Below are 15,040 nucleotides of genomic sequence, written 5' to 3'. Positions count from 1 at the left end.
GCGAGGCTCGACATAATCTACCTCATCGCCAAATATACTCTATCTCCTATCTTCACTCCGTGCAATGAGAACATATGAGATACATAATGGCATATAAAAAGGTAGATAGGGCGGTCGTCGTTACCTAGTCGAGGGGTGGGGACCGGCTACGCAAGCCCTAACTCGCCCAATTTGGTGGGACCCGCATCGCTGGCCCCTGTAAACAACACCCTAAATAGACTTGGAGTGGCGTTATTGGCAAGAGAAATATTTCCTATTTCTGCAATACCCTTGGGCCACATGGACCAGAAGGACAATGTTCAAGTTCATGACAACATCTTCCATGTTGCCTACACAGCTGTACCACGTGGGATCTATGAACAGCACATCGTAGAACAACTGCTCATGTCTCAGCTGCATTGTGTTGTAAAATGACCCCAGGTTAGAAAGCTAACCTACTTCTCTAAAGTAAGGTAGGTTTACGATTGGGTTTCCCCGGTCGATCCTGGACGTTACGGCGCCAACAAGTGCTCTTGTTCTAGAATTGTCCAGATAGTGGAGTCAATCCGACTCGTCCATGTATGCACTCAAGACTGCTGTACATAACATTTAAGCAAGGTATTTTACTCACTGTTACAGTTAGTTAGATTTCATACCTAGAGGTAGTATGAGTATGTCTAGGTCGAACCTACTAGCGTACATTGTTCAGTGTGTATGATATGGTTTACAGCAAACTAATCCTTAGCTAGCAAAATAAATCATATCCAAGTGATACCCATGGTCATTTGTTTTCTGGCTGAAGGGACAAATTCCAGGGGTATTTCGGCTGTTTAATGTTTATGCAAGGCCTAGACGTTACACAAGAGAGACATAGAAATATCAATACAAGATATGCACCTACTACTAGGCACCCCGCCGGAGAATCAATACGGCCTTATGCCGGGCGGGTAATATACTTCTCCTTTTAAGCAATCTATGATGTGGTTATCACATTATTGTACGTAATCCGAAGTCATCAATATCGATCCCACTATCAAAATGGACTTCACCGCGCCAGCTTTCCAGCCGAATCAGTTCGCTCCCGCCAGAGAAAAGCCGGAGATACTTGAACTACCCGTCATCTTTATCTCCGCGGTCGCTCACGGCCGCCTCGAATCAGGCGCAACCACTGGACATTCTACTTGAACGTCGTCTCAGCGGAATGCAACTTCATCCAGCTTGACATGACGCCCTCCTACACCGTACCTAGCACAATAATCCAAGGTGGCTCAAAAGGAATCCTAGTTATCAGCCAACTTCCCTACAAGTTCTCACCGGACTCCACGAAGATCGTGCGTCTTGATGTGCGCGATTGGTTGGAAGTGAAGAATTTTGTGGATTTCTCGAGAGCGAAAAGCGGCACCTTTACGAGTTCAATGGGATGGGTCAGGGATGTTGGTTTTGGGTCGATGATCAGATTACGTTGTTTGCAGAGAAGGGGCTCTTCACGAACCAGAACCGAGTCGAGGAAGCGAAGGCATCGATTCGAACGCAGTATCCGGATGAGAAGCAGTACCCACTTGTTGTTGGCTCCTATTACGGGTGATTACTTGCATCGCGTGTCGATAAGACAATGAGCTGGTATTGACCTTTAGGCTCAGCGGGAGGATGGGATGAGATGAACGGCTTTCCCCGGCTTAACCATCACTGTCGACCGGTGAAATGAGCTGATTAATGAGATCGTCAGAAGAACTGGATGATGCACTGGTCGTGTAACCACACTTGAGGAGAATCTGTCTATGATGATTGGATACCGGCTTACATGTACTCTGTGACCAAGTTGCAGATAGACCCCGCTCATGCATGCCCATATAAGCTCGCAGATCACTCCGGAAATGCAAGTCCTGATGGGGCTGGGTAGCGCCTGCCCAGACGTTACATTCCTCACTGTGGAAGGTCGTAGCGAAGTCTGGGCGCCTTATACTAGGCAGGGGCCTCCCAACACCAGTTAACCCCGGCATCGCGGTCAGTCTTCGGGTCATCTTTCTCCTCGGTGTCGCTTGGAAATTTCAACTGGAAGTCTCGACAGAGCCCGACTACGTTGCCAATCGCGATACTGTTTGTTATACTCAGTTCGTGTTTTGAACTGAATTTTCGATCATTATGTCTCTCAGATGCAAGGATCAATCTGCCGCGTTCAAACCAGTCAACAGTTTGTCTTGAGAGGGACGTCCTCGCTGATCAGAGACAAGGGCGGATGTTGGAGCGGAGTCTGTAGTTCCATATAGGTGTGCAGGTAAGCTGCCTCAAGCACACCTATCAGGCATATTTCCGCTCCGACACCAGCATCATTTCCCTCAGCACAGCAAGGCAGCCGTCAGATGCCAAGGGCTTACCTACTCATCAGTGTTGCACACGAAGATGAATAGGGCAGAGGTGTATTCTGAAAAGGCAGAGATTTCCACCGCCAGTTTCAGTGGACCCTGCCTTCCACTTGCTTAAGGAATACTTGCGACATGTCGACTAGCGCTAAGGGGCTCAAATTGTTGATCTGGGTTATTGTCTTTGGTGTCTTCACGACGCTGGTGGTCGCTCTACGCTTCTGGACGGATTGTTCTGAACGGAAAAGCGTGAAAGTTCCTGGATATCTCGTTCTCCTGGCATATGTACGTCTCGATTCCGACCACTGCCTCACCCAATCGGATCCTAGGGTCGCTGAAGAAAGGTCCATCTAGCTGGCATGCGTTGGCAAGTCCACTGTACAGGTTTGGGCTATCTGCAATGGTTTGGGAAAGCCAGTGGCGACCTTGAATGGCCATGAGATAGACGTGTACTGGAAGGTAAGCGGCCCCTACGCGGGCACGTACCCCATCTCCATCATGTCGAATACCTGACAATCATTCAGTTTCTTTTAACGGATATGATCTTCTGGCTGGTTGGCAGCGCCGGGTGTAAACTCTCCATGCTTACCCTGTACCTAACGCTGTTCGGCTCGACACGACATTTCAGAATCACGATCTGCATCGGCTGCGCCATGACCGGCGTTTACTTTGCCGTGACACTGGCTCTGTTTCTTGGAAAATGCTATCCGTTCTCGCAGACTGGGGCCCAGCTGCTCAACGGTAGCTGTCGGAAAGCAATCGTGGGAGACGCCATGATCGCCATGATCGGGTTCAACATTGCTCTCGACGTCGGAGTCGCCGTGCTCCCGATCCCCATGCTATGGGAACTGAAAATTCCACGGTACAAAAAGGTACTCATTGCGGGTATGTCCCTTATGGGACTCAGGTATGTAGCTCACTACCCATCACTGCATGGTCCGAATGGCTACGGTCGCTAATGTTGCCGATCATGTACAGCGTCGTTACCGTCATTTGCTGGCGCTTATATATCACCGCTAACCCGACGTCGCCGCCGGATGTCTCCGTCGCACTTGCGCGCGCAACGCTTGCCCAGTCATTGGAGCTTTGGCTCAGTATTATTGTCATCAGTCTTCCGTCACTGGCGCCCTTGTTCCGACGCCATACCAAAAGAATATTACCCCGTAGCCTGCGGTATATGTCAAGAACGGAAAGAAGACTCGATGATCCTCAACTTCCATGGCACGCAGTTGGCCGAGGGCCCGCGCAATTTACGATTGGTGGAACGCCTATAAAACACAGAGGTTTGAGCGGTGGTGAAAACGTGGAGCCGCATTCCTCGACGGTGGAGTTGGTGGGCCGGGACTATGAGGTTCATCTCGCTGAACATCAGCATAGCCAAGGGCCAGGCCAGTCTGACAGAGAGAGATATACACCTCGGTCAGAGTCTGGGCCCGCGAGCTTTGGGTGACACGGGAACGAGACGGAGTTGGCTGGGGCTTTTGCAGACCGATACCAGCCGGAGTTGCATTCAGATCACGAATGAGAATGCTATGGGCAGAAGGGGCAGGGCATTTCAGCCGGTAGGTGTCACTCAATCTATATCTTCTCCTCTCCCAGGACATCGCTGTGCGACCGTCGGTGCGATTCCTCAAGACTTTTAGACTCTTCACTTCGACCTTTATACCTAGAGCAATGACCATTTTAGGACCATTTTATAGACAGCAGATTGCTTGTGATTTTCGTGAATTTCATAGAATACATTTATCCTACATCTTCTCCCTTTGCGCACACCCCTCCACACCTTCCAACCACCCGGGTTTCCTCGAGACATACAACTCAACATCAGGCCTGCAATCCTCCAACGCCCCCTGATGGATATCATCAAAAACGCCAACCCGAACGAACTTCATCCCCGGCCATCCCTCGCCATCAGAGTACATATCAATCCCGCAGACCGTGCAGAAATGACGCGTAACCCGATTCCCGCTGTCCGCTTCATACGAGAAATCCGAAAGATGCTCGGTTCCGGTGATCTCGACGCTATCGGAGGGGTATTGAAGGTTCAGGGCGTGCGTGCTTCCGGTGGACTTTAGACATTCGGTGCAGTGGCAGCATATCTATTATTATAGAAAGGAGCTTCGGGTTAGTTCAGTCGACCTAGCAAGTATTGTGGGAAGCGAAGGATGAGAGAGAGGGGGGGGAGTTTGCTAAAAGGGACAACCTTGGCGATTAGCGAGCCGGTGCAGACGAGCCGGACTGCACCGCATGCACAAGACGCCGACCTAGTATCGGAGGAGGTGGCTCGCTTATCGGGGTGGGCAAGCATCTGAGCGGTGGTTCAAGTTGGAGACGTGACGGTATGGTAGCTGTGAGTGATGGCATAGGTGCCGGGTCTTATATCCAGGCCTCTGGGCCTCTGGGCTTTGCCCCGCGTCTGTGTAACCTTGCAAGCGTCGGCCAATAGGCTCATATGCCGATGGCTACCTACTCCGTACCTAACTCCGTAGGAGTATTCTCGACTGGTGGGGTTCCCGCTTTCCCCCGCGTCCACGGTCTACAGGTCCGAAATCCTCATGAGTAGATACCTACTCATCAGCTGGTACTATATTCATCTCATAGAAGGTGCAACGCGGAGGAAGGAGATATGAAGAATCAGATGATCATCATAGAGTTCTAGACGGCCCTCATCGCGCGCGTTCGTCTCTTCCAGCCGCAGGCCCTCTCCCTCCAGCTCGGGGCTCACGTCCATCATACATCTTCATCACCGCGGCTTCATTCTCGCCACCGTCAAAACCACCAGGAGTTCCATCCCCGAGACCTAGCTCTAGGCTGGCACTACCGTGTCTCACAGGCCCGGATAAAGCGCGGGTTCCGGTGCAGTCACGCTCGGTGATATCAACCGCAGCAGTACATCCATCTATCTCGTCTGAATCCTGATACTCACGGCGCCCAACCAACTCCACCGTGGACGAGGAGAGCCCTTGCTCCTCGTCTTTCCCCTTCGACTCCGCCCCCGGGGCCTCGCATCCCTCGACCCCAAGCTGTGGTGTCCCGCCAGTGGTATGATCCGCTGCACGGCCCGGCCGCTCGCGCCGGCCAGCACGTTGCTTTCCCGCCAAGGGCCTGAACGGCCTGAGACAAGAAATCGTCACAATATACCGGCGCGCGAGTGGCGCAATGCCCGGCAGGCAAATGACCATCATGCCCAGCCACATCTCCAGCGTCGCGGGGAGGGTGATATAGACGACGGAGACGGACATATCGCCGTGGGCGGGGAGATGGAAAGACATGCCGAGTCGCCAGATGAGGACACCGACGACACTAGCACAAGCCGCAACATTACAACCAGGTACATTATATTAAACGCCTGCATGGCCCAATGCAGGGACGGGTGATGTTTACCTCAACCCCATCGCAAAAACCCCCGCAATGCTAATCTTCTTCGCGCGCGGGACCTTTAATCTCCACAGGACGGGAACGGGCAGGGCGGCGATTGCGCAGTCGAGCAGCATATTCACTGCGATGAGGATTGCCTGCTCGGTTATTGACATGGGGCGGCAGGAGCCCCGTGCGACGGGGAACCAGCCATTGGGCGGGGCGAGCGGCGGGCAGTTAAGGACTAGCAGGACAAGGTAGGCGACTGTGTAGGCAGCGACGCAGGCACAGGTCGTGTAGATTGCGACTCTGAGGGTGCGGCAGATGCCGAAGAGGGTGAGGTACAGAGTTAGCATGGAGAGTTTCCCAACGCTGGTGTTGACGAGCCAGGTCATTGAGGAGGCGGTTACGAACTATTGTAGGTATGGTATGTTAGCAGATACCATATTGTCGAGATCGGGGGATTGTGGACTAGGTAGGGTACCATAGGTAGGTAGCTTACCTTCCTGAGAACCTCTATCTCGTCTACGGTCATCTCACTGGTGTGCTTCCCCATGCCGTTTGTGATGCTCCATATTTGCAAGGCTGAATGCGCCACGAGGCTGACCTGCCGATATTCATGTGAGTGGAATAATCAAGATAGACTGGAATGTGCCAAACTGAGCTCACGCACATATGCCAGAGTCGCAAGGTACTCAGGATACCACGGGCGTTTCTTGAACAGGAAAAGGGCCCAGAATCGTAGGGCAAGCACAATAGTGACCAAGGCCATGGCGACCGCGATGGAAATCAGCACCTTGATGCCGGCTGGGCTCATGGGCATGGCTGGTCTGTTCTGGTGACTCGAATCGTTCGATGAGAAAGGGAAACCTCAGACTCGAGAAGCCGTTGATTGCTTTTCTTGTGGAAGTTGTAGAACGTGCCGGGTAAGAACCTACTATCTAAACGCCTAAGCCGCTAAGGTTCTTTGATCAGTACCTACCTAGGTATCAAGAAAGGGGGCATCGGCCTCCTGGTAAACCAGGCCATTACCGTGCCAGCCATGACAATTAAAAGGGAGTTGTAGATGACTCTCTGAGAAAAAACGAGATGCTTACTAGCGACTTTGCTTATACGAGGTCCTGAGGTCCTGAGGTCGGTGAGGCTCCCGCCTGTTAGGCATGCTAGGTACGGTTGTACAGACACTGATTTTCGCGTGTTGATAATCAGTTCACATTAATTGCTGACGGCCAGACCGAGGAAGATAGGGGTGTAGGTGGGATTGCAACAAAGTTATAGCCACCGCTCCCATCCTGTTCCAATCGTCGCTCGGGCGGTCGCCAAAGGCTGACGCAGAGTATGGAGAGGCACAGCCATGGCATAAGCTTACTTTTACATCCCGCTAACAAATCTTGCCTGTCAGCTCGATAGGCAACATACCTGAGGGGAGCAGGATCACTAAGGTTGATAAGGGTATTTAAGTGCCTAGGTAGGGTGTCGTCAGTCCATGTGCAAAGGACCCCAAAGATGTCAACCTTCTCGACACAGCCATTGCTCTGAATGCATATATTATCAGCATTAGCATTGTTCCTTTAATCGCCATTGCTCTCTGCGCTTGGGTAAGAACAAGAGAGAGAATAAGCTTACAGGGTTGTTGAGTATTTCATTCGAAGAGCTGGGGTTAAAAGGCGTTACATGCGTTCTGGTACGGAGTAACTGGAAGGCAATTAGGGCTTCCCGCGCCTGGACCCTAGCATACCTGATATGCACGGTATAGGCGACTCAAAGATTTCTTATCTCTAAGATCTAGCGAAGGGTTCAGCTGAACTGTGAGACATCGTAAGCAATCCATGGTACTCTGTACATGTGGCGCTGGTGGTGAACATGAAGTACCTGTTGGGCGATTGGAAGCGATAGGCCCCGGGCGCTTAAGAGTAACTGCACTTGCAGACCAGCAGCGCCCAATAATGAGGCTGAGCGCAGTTTTCCTCGGCCCGTCGTATGACTCGCCCAACCACTCACGAGGCAGCGCATGGCGAGATGGGATGGCACCTAACGCTCCATCCTCTTCCTTGGCCGTCACGCATCCTCCTCCATCCCGCATCTCCACCTCTCCATCACCCTCTCAGTCCATTTCCACTTCACATCACCACAATGCCCCCCTCCTCTTCCCCATCCACAGCCGTCCCCACCGCAAATCCAGCCCCAACCCGCACCCAGATCCGCGCCATCCTCCGAACAAACAACGTCGGCCCCGAGCGCGCCCTACAAGCCTCCCTGAACGAATTCCGCCACTGGTCGCCTTCCGACGTCGCCGCGCTCTTTAAAGACTTTCCGCCCCTCCCCGACCGCCGCCTGTACCCACTTGGCCCAGAATGCCGATATCCGCCGCCGGGACGACGACGGTGGGCCGAGCTCGCGGGCAAGATCGCGACACTGGCCATCGTCGACACGGTGGCCCTTGCGACGGCGCCAATCACCCTGGCCACGATGGATGCAGCGCAGAGACGGAACGCGACGGCGCAGCTGCGCGATGTGCATGTTGATATGCTTGCGACATCGCTCTTCGTTGCACCGTCTTTACAGCTCATGGAGGAAGCCGGGAAATCGGGGATGGCGCTGTGTGTGAACCAATTGGGACAGTTCCGGCTGCTATCGTCGGGCTACGCGGCGATCTCGCATGTCTGGGCCGAGACAATGGGGTTGCAGTTCAACGACAAGAAGATCGAGCAGGATGAGCGCGGGTTGCTACGGAGCCACTTCAACAAGATCATGGGCGTCGTGGCGCGGGCTGGGTACGAGTGGGTGTGGTTTGATCTGCTGGCGATCCCGAAGAAGGGCCATCATCACGGACCCGGACAGGAACAGCATGAGGATAAGCTGACGGAGATCAAGACGCTGATCATCAACAGCTTACATGGGGTTTACAGCAATGCGGATGCGGTGATTGTGCTCGACTCCTTCCCACTCCTTCTACCCTCAACGGATCCGTTCTTAGCCGCCGCTCTTCTGGTCTGCGGGATGTGGCTAACGCGCATCTGGACGTATCAAGAAATCAAGCTCGCGCGAAAGGCCCTGGTCGTGACGGCAACAGGTGTCGTCTCCTTCTCCTCCATCACCAGTACGCTCGCGACCCTCGCCAACGCCGGCAGAACAAGCCGCTACTACCAGCTCCACCGCACCTTCGCGCGTCTGCAACCCATCTACGGGCTGGGCGTCAATCTTGCCGATATCGCGCTGTCATGCACCAATCGCAGTACAGGGAACGAGGTCGACTATGCGCGCGGGTTCTATGCATTACTCGGACTCAAGTGGGTGAGCGGATGGACCTACGAAGACGGGATAAGGCATATCTACGAGACGCGACCGCAGGAAGTCACGATGATCGCGTCGATGCATGGGCCTCGCGGTCTGCCGAGACCGCTTTCCTGGGCGCCGCGGTACCTTGCGCACTTGCAGGGCGAGGCATTCAAGGCTTATTTGATGGAATGCCAGCCGGAGGGCCTGGTGGGGGAGTGGCATGCGGTGTCTGTGCGCGAGGTGGCGCGTGTTTGCGCGTACGAGCAGCCCGGAAAAGACGATAAACTGGCACTTCAGCTTCTTGTCGCAAATAGAAAAGGGGAAACGGCGCAGGTTGCGATTGTTACGTGGAACGAGGGGTGGACTGCGAGCGTCAAGGAGTGGACGGAGTCGGTTCCTGGCGGCACGGCAAGGATCTTATGTGCGAAGGAACTGATAGTGGGCGAACATTTCCCCACTGTGCTGCTGACCATTGCGGAGGGCGATGCTGGTCCCAGGCCTGGCCGTGGGCCTGACGGTTCGAATGGTGTGGGTGGAGGTGTTACAGGGCATGTCCTTGCCAGCGGCGTTATGGTCTCTGGCAGCTTGCCCTGCGCTGCTCAGAGGTGGCTGTTGAAGTGACCCTTTGCGGCCAACCTTTGTGCTGGTGCAGGTGTTTTGAGTGTTCAGAGGAGTCAGATAAAGTTCTTTGTGGATTATCCTAGTCCCAAGTGTTCCTGCGAAGACGGATATATATATATCTTTATGCTCGAGCGGCTTGGACGTGCCGGGGCGCGACGCTGCCATACTGGCGGTGGCGGTTAGCTAGCTATTATTTTGGAATGAAAAATACCTAGACACACTTTCTATTGATCCAACAACTTTGCCCTCCATCCTCGCTGCCTCCTTTGAAGATTGCATATCCGCGCACGTTGAAATTAGCTGGCTTGTTTCCGGCCCGGATACATCCCCCAATGCCATCGAGACACAAGGCCGGCCTTGGGCTTTGCTTGACCTTGCAAGCGTACCCCGCCTCGAGCCAAGCACGACGCCGAGGACAGCTCAAATCGGGGACTGCGCCTAGGTACTTTAAACAGCTTCCTAGAATCACAGTTCTCAGCCTCTCTCCAAGTCCCTACAGGCATCCACAACAACCTCCTCATTCTACAATATGCCCTATACAATCCTCGCCCTCCTCACCCGCAAACCAGGCCTCTCGCCCTCCGAATTCAAAGCCTACTACGAAAGCACCCACATCCCGCTGCTCAAAAAACTCTGTGGTCCTTATTTCGCACTTTATCATAAACGCTACTATCTCCCTCGGAACCGCGCCGACGCACCGGGCAATAACGCGAATATCACCGGCGCCGCCTACCAAGCGACTGTTTTGGTGGGCCAGCAGTCGGATTTCGAGTTCGACGTCTACGCCGAAATTGCTTCTTAAGACAAAGAGCATCTGCTTGCACTCCGCGCTGCTCTGGACGCTGGCAAAAAACGTCTTGCGACTGATGAGGAGGTGTTTCTTGATAGGGGGAAGATACGGGTTGTTAGGGTTGATGGGGCTTGTGTGGCTAGTCTCGAGGGATAGAGGGGGATTTTGCATGGATGGTGGACTGCTATTTCTCCTCGGGGGATACTGTTGAGCAACCTAGAGAGATGAGCTTAGAATATCTAGACCACTCTCCGAACTCGATGAGCTAAGGGGCCCTGGGATTGTGTTTCTCCCTGCCATGCATGGCTTAGTGACCTGAGTACAGCCGCCAGATGCAGCCAATGCGGGAAGGTGAAGGGAGGGTCAGAACAGACTGCATTGTACATAATCACAAGGGTTCCACCGTCATTCTTTGAACGACTGTGGAATATTGACGGAATTAAGAGAAAGACGGGGAGATTGCTTCTATTGGCGCTCTAGACCTGTCGTCTTGGAGCTCCCTGACTCCAGTAAGAGAAATGTAGGCATAGCGCCGTGAATTCCTGAATCATGAGATCCGTAACTCTTCGTTAAGGGAATATGTGGTTCTCGTTCACATGGCCGATCGCGAAGACCCAGAGTCCTTCCCCACAGCCTTGATGCCGAAGCTGGAGCCCGAAGCCGATGTCAACAAAGAACTCGGAAAGATCAGCCGTCAATCATACAAGCCTGATATTTTTAGCTGGGCAGAATTTAAGCTTCAGAATAATCTGCGATCAATCTGTCCCAATGAACGTCTTATCTTGAGACGTCGTGGAGTGTCTTTCCAAGGTTGATTCGTCGTCTACCTGTAGTCTTTAAATCGGTCCTTAGAAGCCCGTTCACCGATATCCCGTTCAAACAATCCACCAGGGAATGTTGACCGCCCCACTGAGCAAAGTTGCGAGAAACGAACCTATCAAAAACACTATCAGAGTGGTCGGCAGATCTGCACATGGCGGGCATACCGGTATCTGACCTCGAGCACATACCATAACTACATATCCTTACGAAACTAACTCTACCAACGTCGCAAATACATATTTACACTGGTTGGCTTCCCAGACTGCTACTTCATACCACAGGATTGCATAGTAGATCTTTCAAGATTGTATAACCGAGCTTAGAGGGGTATATTCACTCCCTCATAGACCCCCCACCCGCCATTCCCACCGCATCCCCGATCCAGTCCCCATCACGCACAACCCACCTCTGCGCCCGCGCCTCCCTTCTCGTCTCCATAACGTCCCCGACAACCGCAAGGCTGATCGCCGCAGCCTCCGCGAACTTAACAATACTAGCTGCGATCTGTGGTCGAACAGCGGGCTCCATCATCCGCGCCACGAGCGCTTCGTATTCGGCCTCATCGCCGAATGTCGCTTCGGATATCACTTCAAAGGTGAACAGGGACTCCGCGTTGCCGGGCGTTGGTATCGAGTTTCCAGTGGCAGGTGCGCTGGAGTTGGGAGGATCCGAGTTAGGGTTAGGGCTGGGTTTCTCGTCGACCCTGACACCATCCGTCGTGCTGGCGCTCGCGCTCGGAGTAGGATCGTATTTCTCGTCGATGGAGCCAGAATCCGTCGTGGTTGTGCTTGTATTGGTACTCGTAGTCGAGGGCTAAGGTGAATTTCGGTCTTGGCTCGTATTTTCAGGGACGGAGGTAGGTGTCGCTGGCCATACTGTTGCGGATGCCGTCCGCGCGATATGAGTTCGGCGATGGGAGATCGGAACAGCTCGCCTGTGAGGCGTTTGATGAGCTCGACGTGGGCTTCGTATTTTTCTCGGAACTCAGAGGAGGAGAGGGTTTGCTTGCGGTGCGTGATCATAAGAACTGTGACCACTGTTTTGAGAAAAGAGATAGGAGAGATATTGTTGAGGTAGGCAGAATTTGGTATGTCGTCTTGGGAGCAGTGAATTGAGCCCTAATCGGCACAGGGCGGCGGCGGCCCTGAGGGCGAGACAGGCAATCCTCACCGATATATGAAACCCCACGGAGGGAATCCCGGGCTTATCGACCTTGACTCCATTAGGAAATCTTCACTTTGACTGGAGGATCGTGCATCCGGCCGGAGCAATCCTTCTGGCTTCCTAGAATTCCAGAAGAGTTCCTGTCTAGGATATTGCTCTGCTTGGCACTGGGCATCTGCAGCATGCTTAGTCCACGCTGGGTGCAGTCAAGCGCTAGGTGTCGGATAAGCAGAGCAGTCATTGGTCACCGTATTTAGCACGGGTCATACAGAAGGATCTGGGCGGCTTCGATAACAAAGAAAGATAAGATGGAATCTTGGCGAAGGATGGGATTGAGATGCTGGCTCAGCCCCGCCGTTCTGGAAGCTTGGAAGCTTCCTTTTTTTGGGAGACTGGGCGATTGGGGGACCCTGTTGCGGATTCCCAGTTTTCGGGATTTGTCGATGTCTTTAGCTTGCCCTGTCCAGGTGGGATGTACGGCAGCACTTTAGATCTTCTGGGCCTAAAGTGTCCTAATGCCGATGGCTAACAGAACCCCTGAGTATATCACCCTATCTGAAAAGAATAATAGTACATACTGATGTAGCAGCTTCACAAGTGGGAAGATGTCAAAATATACAGTTTTGGGGATGGGATTCGCTTAATGTTCCTGCCCCGGTGCCGTTATACGCCTCCCTCTAGCATTCCCAGACATGATCCGTGGAACTATCCAGATTCAGACCATCCACTCCCCCTCGGCTCACTAACCTCCCCCACAACACCATCGCCCCCGCCATCATCGCCCGGTCCATGAACTTCTTCACACACCCCGTCAACAGCCGCGCAATCTCCGGCTCCTGCGTCTTGACGATATACCGCTCGTACGCCTCGTGGTCGGCAAAGGTCATTTCAGAGACTGCGCCGAAGCCTATCTCCGCGTGTGAGGCTGGCGGCGCGGGCATGGTCGAGCTCGAAGGGCCGAGAATTGAGCTTGTTGGTGTGTCCGTTTCAGGTGTAAGTTTATCCTTTGCTATATCGTTGCTCTTTTTCTTTTTCGTCTTGTTCTTCAAAGACAATGGACAGGAAATGGAAGGTTCTTGAGGTGTATCTCCCTGTCCCTGAATCTCTTGTGGCGGCGCGATCCACGAAGTAACGATCACGTCGCTGGCCTCGCGGTCGATGTATGAGCGTCGATGCGCGAGGGGAAAGAGGTCGCCCGTTAGTTCTTTTACGATGTACACGAAGACGTTGTAGTGCGTGCGGAAGGCCGCCGGGAAGAGGCCCTTTTTGCGGTAGGTGAGGATAAGGGTTGTTGTTACCATCTTAAGCAAGAATTAGATAGCAAGGCTGATATATGTACAGTATAGGGAAGGAAAAATGTTAGACAAATCGAATGTGCAGTTTTGGAGTAATATGTACAGGATTTAGGAGGACTGGGGAGGCTTTCTATGATATGTATACCTAGGTATGGAGAATCCTCGAGAATCATCCGGTTCTCGTCGACGGTTGCAAGTGACGGGGGTTCATCGAGGCCATGTATGACGAACTGTCATTGGGCGCTCGCTTTGGGCGCCCGGAGTCTTTTTGTCTGCCAGGGTACAGTTCTCCGGTCGGGCTACCTATCATATTGAGACCGGCAAGGGAAGATGCAGTGGAAGCCGAGTGCTGGCCGCACGAGAACAAAGAGATGCAGGCCTCATCTCCGCCGAAGCCGAAGGAACGCCCCGCCGTATCCATGCTCATTCCAGTAATCGCTAGCTTTGCTACCTGTATTTCATCCTTTGCAATGCATTCAACCTTCATCTCAATATACGTGTAGCCATCTGCCTCACCCCTCGTCTTCATCTTCATCCTCCCTATAGCCGTTCCCATACCCATCCCCATCCCTATCCATATCTTCGTCCTGATCCCCATAACCCTCCCGACTCCTCCTCCTCTCCCCCCTCGTCTCCTTAACGTCACCCACATATGCCATCATAACCGCCGCCCGATCCATAAAGCTCTCCACCGCAACCGTCAGCTGACTCGCAACATCCGGCTCCTGATTCCGCGCACTCCACCGCTCGTACGCCTCCTGATCCGCGAATGTCAACTCCGCCACACAGTCGAACCCGGTTTCTAAAACCGCAGCATGCTGGTGGCGCCCTGGTTCTCGGAGTGGCGGCGCAAGCCAGTTCGGGCGCGAGGATACGCTGGGCTGCGAGGACGAGTGTTCGGGGTGTGCGATGAAGGAGCGGCGGTGGCAGAGAGGGAATGTGTCGCCTAGCAGGACTTTTAGGAGATCGACGAAGGCGTCGTAGCGGGCGCGGAATGTGGCGGGGGAGATGGTTGGTTTGCGGGTTGTTAGGACTATGATTGTCACGAAGGGGGTGGGGAGGGTGGATGTTGGGGAGGTTTGGGTTGCGGAGGCGGTTGGGGCCGGGCCGGAGGAGCGGCGGTGCATTGTAGATGTGAGAGTATTTGAGGTTGGAATTGAGATTGGGAATGAAGGTCGACGGCAGTGCAGGTGGAATATTGCCAGGACGGGGTTTCCTTCGTGGTAATAGTGGTGGTCTCGAGCTGAAGATGATGGGAAGAATGGCATCTCGAGATCCAAGTGGGAGGTTACGAGAAAAGTAAGCTGGGCACAGAGCAGTAATATAAGGCTAGACTATTAGGTACCTAGGGAAGCAGCTAATGCAAATGTCAC

General features: G+C 53.4%; 7 protein-coding genes across 7 annotated transcripts; 3 read left to right on the top strand and 4 right to left on the bottom strand.

Annotated features, from left to right (window-relative positions):
• Positions 1-1,017: 1,017 nt before the first annotated feature.
• BDW74DRAFT_181799 (uncharacterized protein) lies at positions 1,018-1,564 on the top strand (the record flags this gene model as incomplete). The annotated part of the gene is made up of 3 exons (XM_073730112.1): positions 1,018-1,052; positions 1,139-1,310; positions 1,367-1,564. 3 exons carry the CDS (start codon positions 1,018-1,020, stop codon positions 1,562-1,564), a joined length of 405 nt encoding a protein of 134 aa, XP_073580236.1.
• Positions 1,565-2,474: 910 nt separating this feature from the next.
• BDW74DRAFT_181798 (uncharacterized protein) lies at positions 2,475-4,414 on the top strand (the record flags this gene model as incomplete). The annotated part of the gene is made up of 5 exons (XM_073730111.1): positions 2,475-2,624; positions 2,694-2,798; positions 2,864-3,246; positions 3,318-3,470; positions 4,168-4,414. The coding sequence occupies 5 exons, from the start codon at positions 2,475-2,477 to the stop codon at positions 4,412-4,414; spliced, it is 1,038 nt and encodes a 345-aa protein (XP_073580235.1).
• Positions 4,415-4,826: 412 nt separating this feature from the next.
• On the bottom strand, positions 4,827-6,930 carry BDW74DRAFT_83966 (uncharacterized protein). The gene is made up of 5 exons (XM_073733860.1): positions 6,794-6,930; positions 6,370-6,653; positions 6,199-6,303; positions 5,724-6,109; positions 4,827-5,642 (listed from the first exon to the last, which is right to left on the bottom strand). Exons 2-5 carry the CDS (start codon positions 6,517-6,519, stop codon positions 5,006-5,008), a joined length of 1,278 nt encoding a protein of 425 aa, XP_073580234.1. The 5' UTR covers positions 6,520-6,653; positions 6,794-6,930; the 3' UTR covers positions 4,827-5,005.
• An 899-nt stretch (positions 6,931-7,829) lies between these two features.
• On the top strand, positions 7,830-10,398 carry BDW74DRAFT_181796 (uncharacterized protein; the record flags this gene model as incomplete). Its single annotated transcript, XM_073730110.1, has 2 exons — positions 7,830-9,503; positions 10,060-10,398. The coding sequence occupies 2 exons, from the start codon at positions 7,830-7,832 to the stop codon at positions 10,396-10,398; spliced, it is 2,013 nt and encodes a 670-aa protein (XP_073580233.1).
• Positions 10,399-11,609: 1,211 nt separating this feature from the next.
• Positions 11,610-12,324, bottom strand: BDW74DRAFT_160031 (uncharacterized protein). The gene has a single exon (XM_073725550.1). It carries the CDS (start codon positions 12,228-12,230, stop codon positions 11,793-11,795), a length of 438 nt encoding a protein of 145 aa, XP_073580232.1. The 5' UTR covers positions 12,231-12,324; the 3' UTR covers positions 11,610-11,792.
• Positions 12,325-13,049: 725 nt separating this feature from the next.
• Positions 13,050-13,673, bottom strand: BDW74DRAFT_181794 (uncharacterized protein; the record flags this gene model as incomplete). The annotated part of the gene is made up of 1 exon (XM_073730109.1): positions 13,050-13,673. The coding sequence occupies one exon, from the start codon at positions 13,671-13,673 to the stop codon at positions 13,050-13,052; it is 624 nt and encodes a 207-aa protein (XP_073580231.1).
• A 506-nt stretch (positions 13,674-14,179) lies between these two features.
• On the bottom strand, positions 14,180-14,935 carry BDW74DRAFT_181793 (uncharacterized protein; the record flags this gene model as incomplete). The annotated part of the gene is made up of 1 exon (XM_073730108.1): positions 14,180-14,935. The coding sequence occupies one exon, from the start codon at positions 14,933-14,935 to the stop codon at positions 14,180-14,182; it is 756 nt and encodes a 251-aa protein (XP_073580230.1).
• Positions 14,936-15,040: the final 105 nt, after the last annotated feature.

The sequence above is a fragment of the Aspergillus multicolor genome, assembly GCF_047715735.1.
Source record: "Aspergillus multicolor strain CBS 133.54 unplaced genomic scaffold BDW74scaffold_30, whole genome shotgun sequence".
Lineage (NCBI taxonomy): Eukaryota > Fungi > Ascomycota > Eurotiomycetes > Eurotiales > Aspergillaceae > Aspergillus > Aspergillus multicolor.
This window is presented reverse-complemented; position numbering and strand designations above follow the sequence as displayed.